Source organism: Strigops habroptila, chromosome 12, assembly GCF_004027225.2.
Source record: "Strigops habroptila isolate Jane chromosome 12, bStrHab1.2.pri, whole genome shotgun sequence".
NCBI classification, from domain to species: domain Eukaryota; kingdom Metazoa; phylum Chordata; class Aves; order Psittaciformes; family Psittacidae; genus Strigops; species Strigops habroptila.
The window spans coordinates 4,092,190-4,113,192 of NC_044288.2; the positions used below are offsets into that span (position 1 = coordinate 4,092,190).

The 21,003-nt window shown below is 47.0% G+C and overlaps 1 protein-coding gene across 37 annotated transcripts in view; it reads right to left on the minus strand.

The window, feature by feature from the left end:
• Nucleotides 1–21,003, minus strand: part of EPB41 (erythrocyte membrane protein band 4.1) — a 95,971-nt gene that overhangs the window by 11,312 nt on the left and 63,656 nt on the right. For 4 of the 37 annotated variants that reach the window (XM_030503721.1, XM_030503693.1, XM_030503707.1 and 1 more), the window contains exons 13-19: nucleotides 19,459–19,587; nucleotides 16,899–17,110; nucleotides 15,084–15,140; nucleotides 14,911–14,955; nucleotides 13,922–13,984; nucleotides 10,903–11,082; nucleotides 9,097–9,132 (exon numbers count right to left, since the gene is read on the minus strand). In XM_030503721.1, the coding sequence (XP_030359581.1) occupies nucleotides 9,097–9,132; nucleotides 10,903–11,082; nucleotides 13,922–13,984; nucleotides 14,911–14,955; nucleotides 15,084–15,140; nucleotides 16,899–17,110; nucleotides 19,459–19,587 (722 nt within the window). The remainder of the gene's footprint in view (nucleotides 1–9,096; nucleotides 9,133–10,902; nucleotides 11,083–13,921; nucleotides 13,985–14,910; nucleotides 14,956–15,083; nucleotides 15,141–16,898; nucleotides 17,111–19,458; nucleotides 19,588–21,003) is intronic. The other 33 variants (XM_030503728.1, XM_030503713.1, XM_030503704.1 and 30 more) reach the window with 24 other exon arrangements.

The following is a 21,003-nucleotide window of genomic DNA, read 5'->3' on the forward strand; positions in this document are numbered from 1 at the left end:
GGTCAGACTGCACACATAGGGAAGTGTTATTTCTGATCAAAACCACTTCCATATGTGCTCTGCCAAAGGTATACCCAGATCCCATCCTCATTTTGCTTAATACAAGATAGTACACTGCAGTATTTCACAAAACAGGAGTGGAGGTGATTGGCTTTGAACACTCATGTCTTAATCTTCTTTTAAAACCTGAATTTATAGACTGATTTTTCCTTAGGCTAACTCTTGCAAAATCACCATGGGGTCTTGAGAAGACACAGAACATCTTCTGGGGTTTAATGGGAACTGCCTTTAGGAGCAAGATGTCCTCATGTGACAGCCGGGGCACGACTCCACCAAGAGGAAGAATCACGGATAGAACAAAGCAGATTAGGCAGCTACACAAAGGCAGATCTAGTTAAGAGACAAACATTGGTATAGTCAGAACAACTTCCCAGAGGAAAAATAATGTGCATTTTAGAAGTATCTTGTGTGGTAAAAGCATAAAGGAAGGGAAAAGCTTAAATGAAGCCTAGAGCATACATATATAGAGTGGGATCAGTAGAGCAAAGTGCAGCAATAAACATGCAGGCTGTGAAGCCAGGATGAAATCCTGATAAGATCAACTGATCAGAAGCACTTTTTTGCTTGCTTTGCTATTCCACCAGCAAGAAGAAGGACTCATTGGAAGGTGTTTGTTTCCATATGAAGTTATCTATTGACACGCATTTCTTCTTTTAAAGAATACAACTGTGTTTGGTCCTGTATTTAAAATAGGCCTGAACGTAGGCTAGAAATGTTATATTTTAATACAAAATACAAAATAACACACACCCCCCCCCCAGGAATTTGAACATCCGTTCCAACTTCTGATCTTATCATGATTTATTTTCCTTTGCAAACGCAAAAGCATTCCTATTTGGAGGGCTCAGCTTTGCAGAGTTCCAAGCTCTCCTTGAGACCCTCAGAGTTCCTGGGCTGCAAAACTTCCCACTTCCAGAGCTCCAAACCCAAACCAGCGACGCCTCCATCCAGCACAAGCCATACACAGGGTCAAGAAAATACAGGACAGGATGTGATGCCCCCTGATGAAACACATGGAACCGGACAGGAATGCAGCTGAAACATCCCCCTGCTAAATGCAAACCTTTGTGCACCTGATGCTGCCAAATGCTGAGGATACAGCTTAAGCATTGCAGTGTAATAAGTGACACACAATAATTCAGACTGGGGATAAATTAATAACAGGCTTAATGGCTTGGCTGGTACCAGTGAGCAAAAAAGGATTTGTTTTTCTTAAAAAGTGATTTGGTATCAATTTCTTTCCCTTGGTATTTTGTCTGGTTTGGATCAGGATCTATTCCCATGAACCAGCTGTGCTGCCAGATGAATGCCTGTTTTCTGCAGCTCATGCAGGCATGATGCTGCCTCTCCCCCTGAAATATCCCCTTCTCCTCATCCCAAACCAGACTCCTACCCTGCAGGAAACTTAAGGAGTGCTAAAACAATGTCAAGCTGCCAGTCACCAAGGATTTGTGCTAAAACCTGATTAAAAATGACATTACAGTGCACTCTCCCTACAACTACCATATGAAATGGTAGAAATAGTGACATGGGTGAGCGGTGGCCCTGGCAGTGCTGGAGTGAAGGTTGGGCTTGATGTTCTTAAAGGTCTTTTCCAAGCTGGTTGATCCTATGATTCTATGAAATTCCAGCTGGTTAGTACCTCCCAGTCCCCTTCTTTTCCAGTCATCAACATTGCCACGTGTTATTAGGTTATCCCCAAAACGTACCACAGAAGCTAACAGGCTCGGCATGACCGTCTACAGATGCACACGTAGATGATGTCCACACTCACCAGTGAGAACTCCCAGCTCAACTGAGGCTGTCAAAGCACTTGGGTAAAAAGTATTATAAAGCAGAAAACAAGAGAGCCTTAATTTTACAGTACGTGCCATGCCTTATAGAACTGCTTTGCCTTAAAGATAGAAGTTCAAGAGTTTAGAAACCATTCAACAACCCCTGGCCTTTGAAAATGATGGCCTTACCTATGGATTCACATGTGTGGATGGTGTTTTAATTGCCATTGATCTGATCCCAACAGCCTGACCAGGCTAGTCAGGCAACAGAAGGATAAACCAGAATTTGGCCAAAGTTAAGAGTAAGAAACTAGAAAATACTCAGCGTGTTACAAGCTTACAAAGATTAACTTGCTGCCATGAACAAGAATCCCAGGATACTACATGATACACAGCAGCGACCTGCAATGCACTGCATCAACTACTTGGCAACATGGAACAACCTCAAGATCGATACTTAAATCATTAAAATAAGGTTGATGAGCAATAGGATTCCTCTCCCCATCCACCCTGATCCCCTTTCCATTCTGTCTGTGGGGCAGGTATCCTCGGATGAAAAGCTTCTTATTCCAGATTCCCTCTGCAGAGGAAGAACTGCTAATGGCATTGCAAAACCACCTCTGGCTTGGTGTAGCAGCAGGTAAAAGGAGTGGGGACACCATCAGGGTTCACAACTGACACCACTCTTGTGCTGCTGCATTGCATAACTAAGGTTACAGCTCCACTCCGGTGCCAGGCTCATTGTGTTTGGGTTGGAAGGAGCTTAAAGCTCATCCAATTCCAACCCCTGCCACGGGCAGGGACACCTTCCACTAGAGCAGGTTGCTCCAAGCCCCTGTGTCCAACCTGGCCTTGAACACTGCCAGGGATGGGGCAGCCACAGCTTCTCTGGGCACCCTGTGCCAGCGCCTCAGCACCCTCACAGGGAAGAGCTTCTGCCTCAGAGCTCATCTCAATCTCCCCTCTGGCAGGTTAAAGCCATTCCCCTTGTGCTGTCCCTCCAGGCCCTTGTCCAAAGCCCCTCTCCAGGTTTCCTGAAGCCCCTTTAGGCACTGGAGCTGCTTTAAGGTAACACAGTGCTACAGTCAGATTATTCTGGCCAGTTTGAGAGCACGCACTGCTTACAGCTGCAGCCTGGTGTGTCCCCTCTCCCACAACAGAGAGCATCCAGCAGCCCCAGCACCCTGAAAGCCACCAGTAATGACTTGAGGTCTTACAGCTGCTGGTTTGGGAAAGCAATACTGAGGGGTTGTCCAAGGAAGTCGTTAGTGCAGGTTGTATATAGCAGTTTTGTTAATAAGCAATGGAAAGAAGAATCTGATTTGCAATAACATTTATTAAGGATAAATGTACATATTTACAAAGAAAAAATCTGAGAAAAAATACAAAACCGAAGAAGTGTTCCAAAAGAGCATTTTAGGTAAAAAAGAAAGTGTTTTTAGTCCCCACAAACCGATCCAACACGACCACGGACCACCACTAGAAGATCCCAAAGTGACACAACCCGAGGCTGGTCCCTTCTCTCCAGCTTCACAAACCAAGATAGAAGCAAACAGGGACACAAGAGAACCCACCACTGCTGGGTTCTCCAGTGCCAGCCACTAGTAAGTACAGACCAAAGAGTTCCTAAATGAGTCTTTAAGCCTTCTTTGGGCTAATTTTTTCCGGGGAGCATCCTCCCTCATTCTGTGGGTCAGAACAGGCGCCATCAACTCATGACCAGGAAAAAAGAAAACCCAATAAACCAGTGGAATAATTCTCAGAGTGACAAATTACTGACCTTTATGTGAAGTAAAAGATACCTGCCCATAACCTTCTCGAGGAGCCCCACAACCTTCTCGAGGAGCCCCATAACCTTCTCGAGGTTGGGCAAGGCCAGCCCAACCTCCTTCCTGAAAACACAAACTACTCCCTTGCTGCCACACTGAGGAAATCCCCCTCTCCTCATTATTCCAGGATAGGAGGCACATACTGAATACCTGCTCTTTATCATCACTAGTTTCTGCAGAAACCGCAAGGGAGGAGAGCTGGTCTTAGCTTAACTCCACACCCCAACCTGAGCTGCCCATAGAGAGTCCTCAGCTCATCTTCTGTTGACCCACCAGGCAAAGCAGCATCGTGCAGGACATGCAGCCAATACCCTCCTTTATCTGTTCACTTTTAGCAACAGCAAAGGAAAAAGGGATGTTGTTTTATGCACACCTCGAGTATCACCAATGATCATCACCTGCATCGCGAGACCTAACTCAGCCTCAGAGCTGAACCCGAGTTTCAAGCCATCAGCTCTGGCACACTTGCTGCTTCAAAATACTAACATCCACCTCTTCCTAAAGCATGAAAGCACAAGATACTCTGTGTTTTATGTGGTATTTGGAAGAGATGATATCAGGGTAGGAAGGTTCAGAAAGTGAGCACGGAGCCAACACCAACTTTATGATGGAAAACGATGAAGCCTCGACAGCCACTAACTGGATCCACATGTGAGCACCAAAGAGCCTCACTGCAGCCGAGTGACCACACCACAGAACACTGGGAAGCTTCATCAACATCAGAACTGCTGGAAAAGTCTGACCAACATCAGAACACTGGAGTCTTACCGTAGCTACATTACTGGCATGCCACAGTCACTGAAACATCATTTTCTGCAGCAGGTCACATGGAAAATCAGGATTTCTTATGCGAACCTGGATGAGGTTACATGCTGTGGACACTTCCAGCTTCCCTTGGAAGGGATAATTCAGTTCTGCATCACCCACAGATGGACACTGCACTGGCCACATCCGAACGCTGCCCCAGGGTCAGTGATGGTGTCAGGGCAGGCGGCCGGGGACTGCGGGGGCTTTGCAGCAGGTTTGTTCCTGAGGCAAAAGGGAGCTAAGAACACGTGTTGGTTCTTTTACCAACACCCTGAGAGCTCTGCCCTTAAACAAAACTACAGCAAATCACCTCGTCTGTACAACACAGGCATCCTGAAATCCCTTCTTTCAGCACCACATCCTGCGCAGGCATCCAGGGAAAGGGGTGAAACCAGGAATGAACCAGCACAGCACTGACATGTATGAGATACACAATGAAAGAAAGCAGAGGAGTGACAAGCAAAGGGGCTGGAGCACAACGGGCACATCACTGTGGTGTCAACCAGATGAGGTTTCTGCTCCTGACAAGCTGTGGGTTCTCTCTGTCAGAAGAGATAATATCCACCCAGATGAATGTCGATAACTGGCCTCTAAACTGCCATAGAAATATAAAGCATTTGTTCAGTTTCTTTATACTCTGCAGTGATAATTGTTCTATAAATCCCAAAAATGTTCCTGAGCATTCTCAGAGTGTAAAGTTTCAAAGGTTTTTTGCTGATGACAACCAGCCTTATCTCAAGATTTAAATAAGAAAAAGAGAAAGAGAGACCATCTTAATAAAGAAGTTGAAGAATTGAGTTTAAGCAACAGAGCGCATCTCTCACCACTCCGGGATAACATACCCTGAGCATTCTGTTTAAATATTGCTCTGGGCAAAGATATTTAGACTTCAGGTCCTGGGAGAGCTACAGAAATCATGGCTTTGCAAAAGCCACGGGTATGGCTTCAAAGTACTTGTCATCGGATCAGAACGACAGCATGCAGCAACCTAACAGTGCTCAAAGCAGCCTCACGGCAGCTAACCCGAGCAATGGCTTTGAAAAGGAGCAGGAGTGTGTTTAAGCTGCCCTTCTCCAAGAAATACGGACAGAAAACAGACAGAGAGAGATCCAACCAACTCCTGTCCCTTCCCTCTCCACGCCAGGTTGGGGAGAAGGAACACTCCCTGGTTTTCATCATGTCTGTTCCAATTTGGGGAAGGAGGCTGAGGCAGGGAATTCCAGCCAGAAGCATCCCCCTTGGCTTCTTCCAACCTGCATCTTCTGCACCTCAGCATCTTTCCCCTCCTCTCCCACCTTTCTCAAGACAGTCACACCGAGCTTGCCGGAGCCCAAGAGCACTCTAAGGATGCAGCACCATCCATCCACTGCCTGCAGAACGACCCAGTGACTCCTACACTTCCCACTGCTGAAAGAGGAAGACTCTGTATTATAAAGGCAGTGTATTAAAAAGAGAATAGTTTCCAAGGAAAAATCAGCATCCTCACAAAACAAAGTCCTAAAGGCACAAACCGGTGAACTCATCGGAGCAGGTTACAAGAGTAATTGGGAGGATTCCTGTGAGAGATTACAACAAAGGGGTGCACGAGCAACCTAAAGTTTCTGAGACAGCATTTAGAGAGCCTCAACCTGTATGTAAGAGAAGAGAGAGGCGGCTCACGTGGTTCGTGATGCACCACGGTCCTCCAGACCAGACAGCACATGCTGTATTTGCCTTATGTCTTTTTCCTGCAAGCATATCTGCCAGCTTCTTAAATAACACTGTTCACATGGATACAGATCTAGAAAGGGTTAGAAATACATGTATTTATATATATTCACACATTTTAGTCCCTGTAGTAAACATCTACTCTTTTCTCTTCAGTGCTGCTGGAGCAGCTGCCAACACTGATGGCACTGGTGGCTGTTCTCAGAAGTAATTGTGTCTACAACAACCCTCCGGAGTAGGCAAGAGAAAGCAGATTACTACAAAAGGAGAAGCACTTGGCTCAGCTCAGTCCCATAATTACTATATACAGAAAAGAAACCCCTTAGACACAAAGTCCCATCTTCCCTCCAGCTCGCAAAGCAGTGCTGCTCAGCCCAGCTCAACTCATCTTGGAGCCTACGCAGCTCAACCAGGGTAAAGCATCATCCAGACGTTTACATTTGTAGGCAATAAACAAGCAGCATGCAACGGTTTCGTTAAGAGAAGTCAAAACAATCAATGGCTGTAACATTAGAAGTGTGTCCTGATGTGGTTAAAGTCATGCTAACAGAGGAGACGTACCTAAGAGCAGGTTACTCCACTCCTGTGACCTAAGCAAACATGCGGCAGTTAGTTCACACAAATGAAATAAAACACATCTGGAGTGCACCGAGACCACCAGCTTCAGAAAAATGAGTTATCTCTTTACAATAAATATTTCCTTGCAATGGGTTTTTTCCTATAACATGATATATTTCCTTGGAAATGAGAATAGGAGGATGAGGGGGGAGCTGTGGTGCTTTGCAAAAGGCTTCCCCCACCAGGAAAATGAGAAGCTGCCTGTCCCTGTCTCTAAGTTAACACTAACAGCAGCATTGAGAATCAACACTTCTTATTTAAACACCAGTCTTAGTTGCCTAGGAAAGGAGTGGTTATGGATTAGATTCAGCAGATTGCTGTAAAGCTGCTTTTGGACCAGTATCAAACATCCTTCTTGTGAACATCTTACATTGAAACCTTAAAAGCAAGTTTTCAGCAATGCCTACATGGAATCTACAGGGGCTGAAGCAGCAAACGTCTCCTGGCACGTATTTACACTCCCTGTCTGGCCTCTTACAGCAATGGGGAGCACATTGTACAACTGTACAGCAGGAAACTTCCCAATGGACCTGGCAATCCATGACCACTCCTGCCAGGTCCCGGATCACAGCTACAAACGACACACAGCGGGATTAACACAACGCTCCTGGGGTGTCCCCTTCCCGGGACAGTGAACTACAGAGAGCAAAGACCAGGACAAGGAAGATGCAGCAGAGGCTATGGCCAAGAAATTCAGGAGCTTTGGTCTTGAGGTTTCAACACGAGCCTGTTGCCACTCAGACAAAGAGCAGCCACCAAACAGTCAGTGCTATGACCAGGAGAAAGGACATCATAAAGGGAATACGCGGAGAAGGAAAAATGCTAGAGTACAGCTGACACTTTTTGAGTGCTTTCTGCTCTTCAGGGATTGGAATAGAAACCTTTGGAAGAGTTTCTTCACTTGCTTGCCGGGCAAAGGCTGTCTCAGTAGGTATCTCCTGCTTTTTTAGTTTGTCTTCATCCTGTACTAACAGAGGACGTTCCCGTGTCTGCTTTCGTGGTAGAAGATCAAGAGAGACAGAGAGAGATGAACAAAAATGACAGATGGAAAGTGCCCAAAAGGATACTTGGAGGTGTGCAAAGCATTAGGACAGCCTTCTCAAAGTAAAAATGAACTGCCCTGGACAGCAGAGCCGCTGGTGGCTTGGGTTGCACCAGCCTCAGAGCTACAAAGCCTAGTCCTCTCCGCAGAGCTCATGAACATCTGGATCAGGATCATGCATGTTTTGTCACGAACATCTGGACCATGATCATGATTTACACCTGCCCTCCCAGAAAAGCGTGTGCTTGAAACCAACTGAAGTGTTTTGGAATTGAAATGGTTGAGAAAAAACCTGTGAGGCGTTAGAAATAGAAGTGGTGGAGCACAAAACGTGGTCTCTGACAGCCACCTATTCTACAGGGCCCTTAAAAACCAGCCTTTGTTCAATGTCACTGAGCATCCAGACTGCAGTGCAGGTACAAAAAAAGCTTTGCCAAACTTCTAGTGAGAGTATCAAAACACCAATCCGTTTGAAAACCCTACTGCAACAAGTGGAAAAGTGTTCAGCTTAGAAACGCCGAGCGAGGAGCTGCAGGATGGCAGTGGGAGCCCTGCAACCTCCTTCCAGTTTGCTCTCTTGCACTTCAGTTTCTAAAGAATGTAAAAGCCCAGGCTGAGTAAATCATCACAGCATCAAGCAAGGGCTCTAGTGCTTCCATTGAAGACAGGAAAGATTGTGGGAAACGCAGCTTTTTAGGAACTCTCCATCCCTTTAGTTTGCCAGAGCTGGTCAGACCCAAGCGCACCTAGGAGAGGAAGAACTTGGCTCTAAGCTCTCTGAGCTGAGCCAACCTCCTTTGATCAGGGCGGTATTTGGGGACTGGTTCTTTGCACACCCCTAAGTGATGAGTATTAGGGAGAAAGTAGCTGGGAGACTGGGCAGCAAAAGAAAATATAAAATGCAAGAGTAACATGATCATTAAAACAAAAGAAGAACAGAAAGAAAGACAACATAAAAAGAACAGGGTACAGTTAAACTTTCATCATTGCTTTGCTCGCCGAGTACACGGTTATATCTTTCATGCAGCTTGTTTTTCCAACCAGCCATGCACCAAAAGAAGCAGAATTGAAAGCTGCAAAAGCTGCAGCAGTGCAAAAGTCCTCTCGGTGTGAGTTATGAAACTACTTCATGTAGCCAAAAGAAAGAAAGTGTTATCCAGCAGCTGCTGTTGAGTTTTTGCTTTGGTGCCATCGCAATAGCAAAAGTCTGGTTCAGAAGCACATATCAGAACAGCAGCTTTACCTCAAGCCCACCAACCTGTCTCTCAGAAGATAGGACAGTGACTTTCTTGACCTGGACACACAAAGCGTGTTAAGATTCAGTTGTTGTACAATAAAACATCTAGGAACAGCAGAAAAGCAGCCCCTGGCAGAATAACCCTTGGTCACTATTGCAGGGGGAAGGTACCACCACGACCAGGAGAAACAGGATTGCTTTGCATCATCATTTCCCATCCTTAAACATGTGCAGGGGAAGGAAAACCCCCACCCCAGCAGCTGCCTGGTGAAGATGCATTTCTGGATGCTCACAGCAGAACGTGTCCACCTCCACCTCAGAGCAAGCCCACTTCAGAGAGGATCAGATTAAGAGGGCAGTTCCAGAAATGCAAATCCAAGGCTGTCACTGATACTTGCATTGCTGTGGACCTCAGATGGGGAAGGCCCACACCATCCAGTTATCGTGAAGAGCAGCCCCCCAGGACCTCACAGTGTGGTCACCTTGGAAGAAATTCTTCATAATATCCAAGAACATCATTCTTGAAGTGCAGTTGTGGAGCTTGAGAGCCCCTGCTCTGTCCCACCTGCACATCCCTACACCAAACAGCAGCTCTGCAGCACTCTGCTGCCCATGTTCCTGCAGAATTCACCCTGATGCTCAACAACCAAAGAGGAAAATCCATCCATGCGCTAAACTGGGTAATTCCAAGGGTAATGATCAACCCTGAGTAGTTCCTTTTGGGGGGGGAGGTTGTTCTGCTAGCAGGGGGCAAAAAGCCCTGTAATTATCATGGCTTTTCTCTGTGCTTTGAGGAGCCTGTAGTAAATTGGCCATTAAAACCTTGTCTCTCCATCCACTGCAAGACTATTTCTGTGTAGAAAGTATCTCCCTTGCAATGGTTTGAAGATTAAACACCAGCTCATCTGCAGTGCTGTGGGCAGGAAGGGGAAAAGCTGGGCTTAAACCAGGAAAGCCCACGACTGCCACACAGCCAGGGTGCAGTTCTTCAGTTGTAGTGAAAAATCACATCTACTATTTAAGAGACTGATTACCACGGGTGCTAACTAGAGTTTTACTCACAAGCTGAGCTAGATAACACCAATATTAAACAGAGAATCTGTCTGTCCTCCAAGAAACCAGCTGCACACAGATCTCTGCTGCTCCAACTTGGTTTCTTTGAAAAATTACCTTTTTTAAGGGAATTAGCAGAGAAACTGAATGTGTGCAGCTACTACAGGCCCTGCTCCTGCAAGCAGAAAGATTTCCATCACGTATGAACAGCCCCGCTGTAGCCACCTGAGGAGTCTTCTTGAAGCCTCTGCAGCAGATCAGCACCTGCAGATCCTAATGCAAGACTAAACCCAATGATATACGGGATTATAACTGGAGAATAGAGTGAGTTTGGAAAATGGGATAGCATCCCAGTGCTTCCCCACTGGCTTATCTGCAGCATTATGTCTGAAGTAATAATTCTCTTTAGTTTGGGTTCTGGGGGGGGTGGGTGGGTATACATTTTGGGGAGATGCATTCCCTGACACCAGGAATAAGCCGGTCCCCAAAACAGCCCTGGGGCAACACTAGCATCATGGATGACAACAGTAGGAAAAGCAGGATCAAAACCAGGTGAAGAATTCCTATGTTCTTTCCTACCAAAAAAATCCCATTTTTATGATCCTAATACTACAGCATCAATTGTCTCAGAGACCATCAGACATGTTGAAAGTCAGGATTAACCATTAGAACTCAACATAACCAAAACCTAAGGGGAGCTGAGGCTGAACCCTGCAAAGCTGTCCCCTGGAACACGGCAGAGCCCCGAGACCCGCGCGCCGCGGCGGTACTCACTCCATCCGCTCCCGTGGGAATCTGCCCGTTGACGTTGAGGGTTCGGAACGGGGAGTGAGTGGACAAACGTTTGTCCCATTCACTCGGCCGAGGCTCCGGGACGGACTCCATAAAGTTCTTCTTCAACTCACTGATGTTGGCGTGATGCTTCTTTATTTCTTCTTGGGTCTTATCTAGATCCTATTAGTGAGAGGACAGGATAGATGAAGAGACACGGAGGTGACACCAGCGCTCGCCTAAGCTGCCGCTTAGCAAAGCTGCGCTCAGCAGAGGTACTGCCGACTTCCAGCAGTTGTGCTCACACTGCAAACACACAAAGAGAGCATCCTCCCTCCTCCTTCCTTTTGTATTAACTGGGATAAACTCAATCCTGGAGCAGGGGCTCCTCCAGGAGTAGGATGTGCCATCAGTTCAACTCAAGCTACACCAAACCCGATGGCAGTTAAGGTGTAACCTCGTGGGTTTTCCCCATATGGGATTGGTTTTAAGTCGTAAGACTATGTTTGGGTTATTTAATTTAATGCCTTTAAATTAGGTGGGTTTGCTTCCTTTTCCCTCTGCTAGCCTGAATATTCACAGCTATAAATACAATTGATGCTTAAACAAAACATTTTCCCAATTTTCCTTATTCCCTTCATACCTATTTCTCTTCCATCCTACCAGGAATTACCTTTGGATCCAGAATACCCTCATTACCTTTCCACCCCCCTCTCATCTCATCCCTCCAGGAGCTACCATAGGAGGTTTTAGACTTGTGACATGAAGATGAGATGATGGCCCTTTGCAAATCAATCTGAGAATCTACTTTATGCTGCATCAATTGAGAAACTCCTCCTAAAACTCTTCACCTGGAAAAAGCCAGCTTTCTGCTCTGTGATGCCAGTTTACAGCATAAATGCATAGGCTTTAAGGCAAGTCAGCTCTCTTCCACTTGTTTAAAAACAGCTTTTTCCTTGCAAGCAAACCAGAGGTTGTTGAAAGCGAAGCTTTCGCAGAAAATAGGCAGAAGCCAAACAACAACTTTTCTGGACAGTGCTGAAAAGCAGCTTAGAAAGGGAGAAATTAAGGTCAGTAAAAGCATCACTGGGGAATTTCATTACTTTTCTGCTTTCAGTTGTTACTCAGCCCATGGAGTTTAGAAGATGGGAGAGTAAATGCATCCCTCAAGGAGGGTTTCCCCACCAAATACCTGCAGCTTGCCCAGGACTCACTGCCCTCCCTCCGCAGGGCTATGGCCCCAAATGCCACATGGACATTTGCTCTTTTTGGTGTGGTTCTGGGGGATAAAAAACCAGCCTGGGCATCCATCCTGGCTCAAAGCACAGGGCAAGTGCCTGCTGGTTAGCAAAAATGAAAAGAAAAGGCAGAAATAACACTGCTGAGGACTCCAGGGTAAAGCCCTGCCCAGGTCCAAGAGCCCTACAGCCAACCCTGCTTTAGAGAAGAAGGACCACCTTGGCCATCCACCACTGCACAAGAGGTGGTCCTGGGAGGGTTTGCTGAGGAGCTGAAGCCATGAGGAGCTACGTGGAGCCACAAGGGGTCTTGAAAGCATCTTGAGGAACGAGCTCGGGAAGCGTTACTGCTTTCCCTCCCGTTCTGTAAGAACATGGGCTATCGAGCAATGAGCTTTCAATAAAAACAAGTGGCAGCTTTGGGAGGATAACGTCTGCTGGAAAAACATCTCCTCTGCCCAATGCATGGAGTAAAAAGAACCCAAGGAATAAAGGGGCGAGCTGCTGGGGTCAGCCCTTGTCTAGGGAGGGCTGGAGCACCTGCACCAGAACCGATGGGAAGGGCAGTGGAGAGGGAACAGGCTGGATGCCAGCACCAAGTATTGCAGTGACAGGAAAAAGGGGTTTGGTAGGAATGAAAAAGCTCTGAGGCTGGGAAGAGGGAGCTGTTTGAGTTGGGTGGAAGAAAGTGACAGGCACAGCATTGAGAACGTTCCAGTGCCCATTGTGCTGCAGCCCCTTTGCTCGTGGCCAAAAATTCTTCAGTTGCAGCAGTCAAAAAACAAAAGAAAAACTATAAAAAACCCCCAAAATCCCACCCAAAAGCTGCAAAACTTTCCAAATTGGGGTTAGGAGAAGGCATTAGTACACTTCTCTTTCAGGAGATACCAACGGGGAAACCCTACTAGCTGGTGGTGCTGCAAGTTGGAGTAGAAACATGTAACATGGAAACAGAGTATCAGAAGCCACAAAACATCTCCCATAACACGGTGTATTAAAGAAAAGAAAATATATGATTGGCCTGGTCTGTTCTGGGACCGTGCTTGGGTGAAACCAAAGGTGAAGGGCTCCCAAAGAGAAGGGAAGAGCTGTCTGAGGAGGGATGAGGGCTCCCAAAGTGAAGAGCTGTGCATGGAAGGACAAAACAGCATCTCGCCTGCTCACAGGGTACTCACAGGTACACTGAGCCCCTGTGTCAGCTCCAAGGGGATGTGATGCTGATGCAGGATGGGGCCCAAAGGAGTGTTGAGATGCCACAAGGCAAGGTAGTGCTGGGAGAAGGGTTGCAATGCCAGCAGCAATGCCCAAAGGGAGGACTCGCTCCGGTCTGAAGTGACATGAACATCACGATGGCCTGAACACCACAGAGGTGACAAATTCCCCTCCAGCTTATCCTGAGGTTTGTATTTTCACAGATTGTCTTTTCCCCCTGGAAAATCATTTATTCCAAGCAAGGAGAAACTTGTCCATGAGCCACCCACCCCAGGATTGATGCCACTGTGAGCACCCAGCGGGTCCAAGAGCAGACCTGAGCGCGCAGCTCTGCCAATCATATATTTTGGGTAAGTATGAGAGAATGAAAGTCAGAAGAGGTAGAAGGCAGAACGCCTGCACAGCGGCAGGTTTACTGTCACCATGCAAAAGCATCTTTCAAAACAACCCCAAAAGGTCTTTCATGCAAGAGCATGCAAAAAGAAAGGCAGCAGCAGAAGAGGAAGAAACAGTTCAGCGCAGATGCAGGTCTAGGCAAACGCAACTGAAAAAAGCTTCAAGTTCATACAAACCTCCAACATTAAATTGCTATGCCTGATATAAATGTTTTCACCATCTAGCCTCTTTGATCTCTTCTGTGAAAATGAAAGAAAAGGGGGAAACAAAACAAACAAACAAAAAGCACAACAAATTAAAACGTTGTTCTGGCGGGATCGCTAAATCGGCAACTTAAAACGTGAACTGAAGGTGGGGAGCGCAGCGCGGAGCGTGGGGGCACCTCCACCAGCAACGGGGGGGCCTGCTCATGGACAATGGGGACATGGAATGAGTCTGTTAAAGAGACAGCTCCCAGGGGTCTCTTGGCTTTCGCCTTCGTTTGTAGTGCTCACCACAAAGGGACAGGTCCCAGGTTTGCTGGGGGAGCCTCACACGCAGTCACAACTCCACAGCCCTCAGAGCGCTGAATGCCCACCCCGGTGTACGAGGAGGCTGTACTACCTGGTGTAACCTTTACATGGCCTCAATGTGTAAAGCAACTACGCCTTAACCACCTTTCCCATCTTGGGTATGTCCCTTATTACTTAACCAATATAAAAAAGAGCATTACACCTTTTTTATTGCAGTTCCTGGAATGCACGCTTACAGTTTCTTTGGTTTCTACTTGAATTTGTTACAGAGAAGGTAAATTTTATCAATCAACCCAAGAGTGCTTCTCTTGAACGTTCAACATGCATCATTTTAGCAATCAGACTGTCAATGGGACAAAAAGCTATTGATTTTAAAATCAAATATTTGATTCAAGCTTGGACACAGGGGCTTGGAGCAACCTGCTCTAGTGGAAGGTGTCCCTGCCCGTGGCAGGGGGTTGGAACTGGAGGAGCTTTAAGGTTCCTTCCAACCCAACCCATTCCATGATTCCATGATAGTTGCAGTTTAATAAAACAACAACTAAACCCCACCCCAAAGCTCACGAAGAAAGTGGAGCACTGTCTTTTTAAACAGGTTACGGATGCATGAATGAGATGGCAAATTTGTTTGGTGAGAGGGTAGAACTGCTAACCTTCCTCATTCTTATCAGCTCTTCCTCCTTCTCTGCAGGCTGCTGCTGGTGGGCAGTGATAAAGAAGGAAAGAGAAAAAAAAAAGAGTTGTTGGTTCATTTAACTATGTTGAACCTCACTGTTTAACCTCAAAAAACATACGTGAGCAACCTAACTGAGTTCTTAGCACAAACCTGGGGCTGGTCACCATTCGTGGTGGGTACTGTGACCTCAGTGTGTGTTTTCCTCACCTACATTTGAGAAATAAATCGGTAAAAACATTCCTTGTTAGTTGACTTGTTTCAAGAGCCCCTTTAGTTTCAAACCACAGCTGCATGAAGTTGGTTTTGAAACTGGTGAACATGCAAAAACCACCATGCAGCTCTCCAGAAAGAGTTAATGACACCACAGCTCTGTTAGTTACCAGCACATCTACAGCAATTCCTATTTGCATTGGAAACCAGTGCTTCCCAAGAAGGGCTTCCCACTTGCATGACAGCTTTGCCAGGCAATGTTTTCCAATTTCATTTGCAGCTGGATCTCCCAGTGGAATCCACACCAAAAGCAACATGCTCGAGTCAACACAGAGCTTCTCAAAACCAGAGCGTTATTTGTTACGCACAGGTTATTATGTTCACAGAGTCACTCAGAAAAGACTATGGACAAAATCAAGCCTAATGTCACAAATTCAGCTCTTTCTGGGCCATAAGGAGAGAGCCAAGTGTCTTAACACTTTAAGGGAAGTGTTTTAGGGAAGCTGGATTGCCAAATACTCTGCAGGCAAAAGCAGAGTAACATCGGTGGGTGTTAAAAGTGATGCAGCTACTTTGAGAAACGGGGTAAGTTTGGCACGTTCAAATCCACAATTTCCTCCCACATCTCCATTTCAAGAAAAAATAAACCCAGTGTTTGAGTATTTAGGGGAAAAACCCTCTAATAAGTGAGGTGGGATGAATAAAAGAAAATATACTTGCTCTGTTTCATACAGGGAGGTGAGCAGCAGCATAGGAATAGCACTGCAGGACGTGCCACGAGGCACACTCGCAGTGCCAGCCTGGAGATCCCTTCAGCATTTCCATTGAAGAATCACTGGTCACACAGGCCATGCCATTTTTGGAAGCAACTGTCCTTTCTACACCTCCATCTCCTTAATTAATAGTGATTAATCACCTTAATCAACAGTGATTCCCCCTGGAGTACATGATGCAAGACCCACTGTGGGACGGGTTATAGCAAACTGTGGCTCCAGTAGTGCTAAATATGGGAATATTGTATCCCAAGGTGTCCACCTCTGCTGCAACCCTGGAAGGTCTCAGTCAATCAGATTAGTGGAATATCAAGGATACTGTAATAGGAACAATAATTTGGCATATTCTTTTGACTTTGGAGAACACCACACATGGATCAACCCCAGCAGAGGACTCGGACAGTTGTAGAAAGATCAAATAGTGTTTAAATAAATGTACTTTAAACAATAAACCCCGCCAAGGCCTCAAGAGTGCCATTCACAAGGGAAGTTTTAGTTCAGTTTGCAGGAAAGAATTAACAGCTCTCCCAGAGAAAGCCTATCAATGTGAAAAACATTTGCACTCAGACACTGGGCTGCGACCAGATCCATATCAGCCATTTCACTGGAATTGCCTCCTGCTGTCATACCAGGAATCAGAGAGAACTTGGCGAGGGGTGAGCCCTAAACTCAAGTCCCAGGTACTTGCATGCAATTCTTGCCAGCTTTTTTTAAAGCCACTTGCATTTAGTTTGCCTGCAACCACCAAAACCCAGCTGCCCTGGACCTCCTCCTTCCTGGCACCCTTAGGGTCAGGGCTGGGATTTCTCTGGGATCCAGATCCCTGTCCCTCATTCCCACTCAATGCCTGGGTGAGGGATAAACCCCTCACCAGTGGGGACGGGAAGGTGGGCAGAGCTGCTGCTCTGGGGTGGCTTCTAGAGCCAATGCTCCATCCCAGCGCTAGTGCAGCCTCTTCTAAGCAGGCTCTGGTGTGACCTACCTTTGATGCATCAGCTGGCTCTGGCTTGGCTTTCTCTGCTGGGATTTCTTCACGTCTCACATCAGGTTTTGCTGTTTCTTTCTCTACTTTATAGGCAGCAGCCACGTCCTTCACGTCGGGCTTCGCTGGGACTGGCTCTGCAGCGTGGCTCTGAGCGATGGCCGGGGCAGAGGTGGGACGGGGACTCCTCTCAGGGGTTATCACAGCTGCTGCTGAGGACGTGGAGAGACAGACAGGGATGAAGTTCAGACCAGGAAACGATTCCAACATGAAGGCAAAGTCTTTCCAAATTACAGTGCTGATGTTTAAAAAGAAAGGGAGGAGGAGGAGGAAGAAGGAAAAAGAAATCAAGATGTTGAGCAAAGCAGCTTGTGCATTTAGTATGGCAAAAGTTGAGATCATTTTCCTTATGGTTTAAATCAAATCAAATCCCACAGCAGATGGTTTCCAAAAAGCAAGCTTGCACTCTGCAGAGAAGCCACACCAGAAAGGTGAATCTATTTGTGACACTGTGCCATCGGTTTCTGGGTCCTTCACACACCACTGACACAGAAATCCACCCCAGTGCAACCATGAAAATGGAACCACTTCGAGCTGTGGTGAGTTCTTGACTCATTGGCATCTCCTCGAGCAGGAAGGGATGGTTTCTGGAAGGGCAACACAGGCTTTCCCCCATCTTCCCAATCTTTTCAGCAATTCAAAGGGAAAAAACAATCAAGGATTGCTCTGTAAAACTTCACAGCAGCTTCCAGGTGGGTTTCAAAGCAGGCTGGGGCTGCGTGTCCGAGATGGATATCTCCTGCTGCAGCCCAGAGCGAGAAGATATCCATCATCTCCAGATCAGTGACAGTGCAGAAATGGAGAGCATGCTGCCAAAACTCATCTTCCCACAGGATGAGAGTCTTCAATACAAGCACTTGGTACACACAAAATCAACTGCCTTCTCCTTTCCTTCCATTCCTGATTTCCCAGTTAGTTCCCAACCCCTGAAAAGTCCAACACCTCCAAAATACTCAAGCCTGTGTGACCAAGCAAGCCCCAACTACTTCACTGTGCATACCTATAGATACAATAAGCCTATTTAGTTCTCCTGATTTTGGTTTTCATGGCCATTCCACTAAAAATACACCTTAGTCACCTGCATTCATTTCATAGAACCACGGAGTGGTTTGGGTTGGGAAAAAAAACCCCAAACCACTGCTGCCATCTCCGTTTTCTCCCCTGCTTTTCAGCACAGCAGCTCATTTCTGTGAGCCAGACACTGTGTTATCCTTTCAGAAGCACAACTGGTGCTGTGTCCTGGTGTATTTATGCCATGGAAGCGGTGACAGCCGCTGGGGAGGTTGTATGGAGGGTCGCTGAGGCGGCAGGGACAGTTGGGACAACGAGGATGCTGGGTGTGCAAAGCCATCACGGTGGTACCTGACTCCTTTGGGACCAGCTCTAGTTCTCTCATCACCAGCATTTTTTCTTCTTCCTCCTCTTCAATTGGGCTTATCTCAACATTGCCAAGAGCACGCTTGGCTAAAAGAGTTATGGATGTGTTAGAAAGCCACCTCAAAGGTGAAGCAGCAAAGGCAATGCTGCCACCAGTAAATCCACACAGCCACCTCTCCTGCTTCTCTCACAGTGCTCGGAAGCATGAAGACACACAGGAAAGACACCCACAGGTACCAAGCTTTTCATTTGCCATCCGGTGATGAGTTCTGTGCTGTCCACAACTGTGTTACTGTAGTTACATTTTGGCTATTTTGACACATAACAATTCAAACATACTGCTCCAAAACACGAGATATAAAATATCAACCATCATCATCCTGGCCAAGAAAATGGTCCCTACTGGGAACAAAAGTGTCAAGAGGAGGAAGAAGAGCTGGAGGTGAACGCGAGGCAGGGGCAGCTGCAGTAGGAGAAGCCTGGATGTGCTCAGGTCTGACACTGGCTGATGCCTGCTCTGCTGCAGCCCGTCCCATGGAATAGCCTCCAGGCGAAGCACAGGGGCTGGGTTTGTGGTTTTCATAATCAAATGAAGAGGTAAAGTTCCCAGTTAGTCCCTCCATGGCTTCAGTCTCCTCTTCCTACAATGACTAATCAACTCTGTTTAATTACGATGAGGGTGGATCTGTCTGCAGCAGTAAAGCTGCTCTGAAACCCCATCCTGAGCAGGGAAGAAGCAGGTTCCCTAGCAAAGAAATAAAGCAGAGTGTAGGTGACATCCAGCATCCTGGAGCACACAACCTGATGTTCAGGCACTTCACGTTCCTATAGCTCAGAGGAATGAACCTTCCCAGAAGGGACAGTAACAGAGGAATGTTAAGAAGCCACTGCACACTCAACTCAGCACACAGGCACACAGCCAAGCCAGGGCACAGCACCTCGGGCACACCCCGATAAAGCAGCACTCATGTATTACAGCACACTTGCAAAGCTGGGTGTGATTTTAATGGCAATGAACACCACCACAAACAAGGTAACCTCCATCCTACAGCACTGCATCACATCAACCCAGCAGGTCACAGCACGGGCAGCACCGTGCTGCTGAATGCCACTGCGGCTGTACCTGACCACGTCCGCAACGGCTCTGGTGACTTTGGCTTGGCCACAGGAACCTTAACCACCTCTACCTTGTCCTCCTTCTCCTCTTCCTCTGCAATGGGTTTCATTTGGAAAGTTTCAAGCACATGTTTGGCTAGAAAGAGGTTTGCATGTGTTAGCGGAGCAGTTGGAGAACTGCACAGGCACACGACAGGCACCACCAACAGCGGAAAGAGCAAGAGGAGATCCTGCTCCAAGGCAGCAGCAGAGAACAGCAAAGAGGTTTCTTAACCAGGCAACTCAGTAGTTATTTTCCACCACACAATTGCTATCAATCCTTCTAGTGCTGGCAGACACAGGCCCAAGATCTTGGATGAGAGGGGAAAAGAACAACACTTTGTTGTAAGCTTTGCAGGCTTCCTGCCCAGGCAGAGGTATGTGGGGACACGCAATGGCTCTTGAGTGTTGTGCTAGGATGGGCTCTGCCTGCAGAGTGCTGCAGTGGGGAGATGCAGGTGCTGGTTGGTGACAGAGAATCATAAAATCCCAGACTGGTTTGTGTGGAAGGGACCTTAAAGCTCCTCCAGTCCCAACCCCCTGCCACGGGCAGGGACACCTTCCACTAGAGCAGGTTGCTCCAAGCCCCTGTGTCCAGCCTGGCCTTGAACACTGCCAGGGATGGGGCAGCCACAGCTTCTCTGGGCACCCTGTGCCAGCGCCTCAGCACCCTCACAGGGAAGAGCTTCTGCCTCAGAGCTCATCTCAATCTCCCCTCTGGCAGGTTAAAGCCATTCCCCTTGGCCTGTCCCTACAGGCCCTTGGCCAAAGCCCCTCTCCAGGTTTCCTGGAGCCCCTTTAGGCACTGGAGCTGCTCTAAGGTCTCCCCTTCAGGAGCCTTCTCTTCTCCAGGCTGCCCCAGCCCAGCTCTTTCAGCCTGGCTCCAGAGAAGAGCTGCTCCAGCCCTCGCAGCAGCTCCGAGGCCTCCTCTGGCCTCACTCTAACACACCCAGGCTCCTCTAGATAAAAACCTATACAAAAACTAGCAGCTTTAACTAAATGTACTTGAGTGATCAACTTCAAATCTAAACATTAGGAACACAGAGCCATCTTCCCATGTGCAGAATTATCTCCAGCCCTCATGCACCACAGGCTTTTGCTATTTAAGTGATGAAGACTGCGAGTATTTGACAACACCGCTGCTGTGATACACTTATTAGTAGTCAAATATGCTGTTGTACCTACATGCCTCTTCAGAGCATTAATATTTATCAACAGTACTTATCTTAAGAGAAATATAAGCTCCAGGTAGCAAAATGGGTGGCATTTCTCAAACCCCAAAGAAAACCCATTAAAAAATGGCAAGCTGGTCCCGGGATGAAGGATTTCAGAAGCTTTACAAGAAGTTTCAAGATCAAACTTTCAAGTTTTCTAATCCACATTTACAAAACCACCCAAATTTAACAAGGAGACAGTCCTCAAGTGCCAGCACGTCCTCAACTTTTCCCCACCTCCCCATAGAATTATAGTCTAATGAGGTGCAAGGCAGAGATTTCATGAGTCTCCAGAGCCG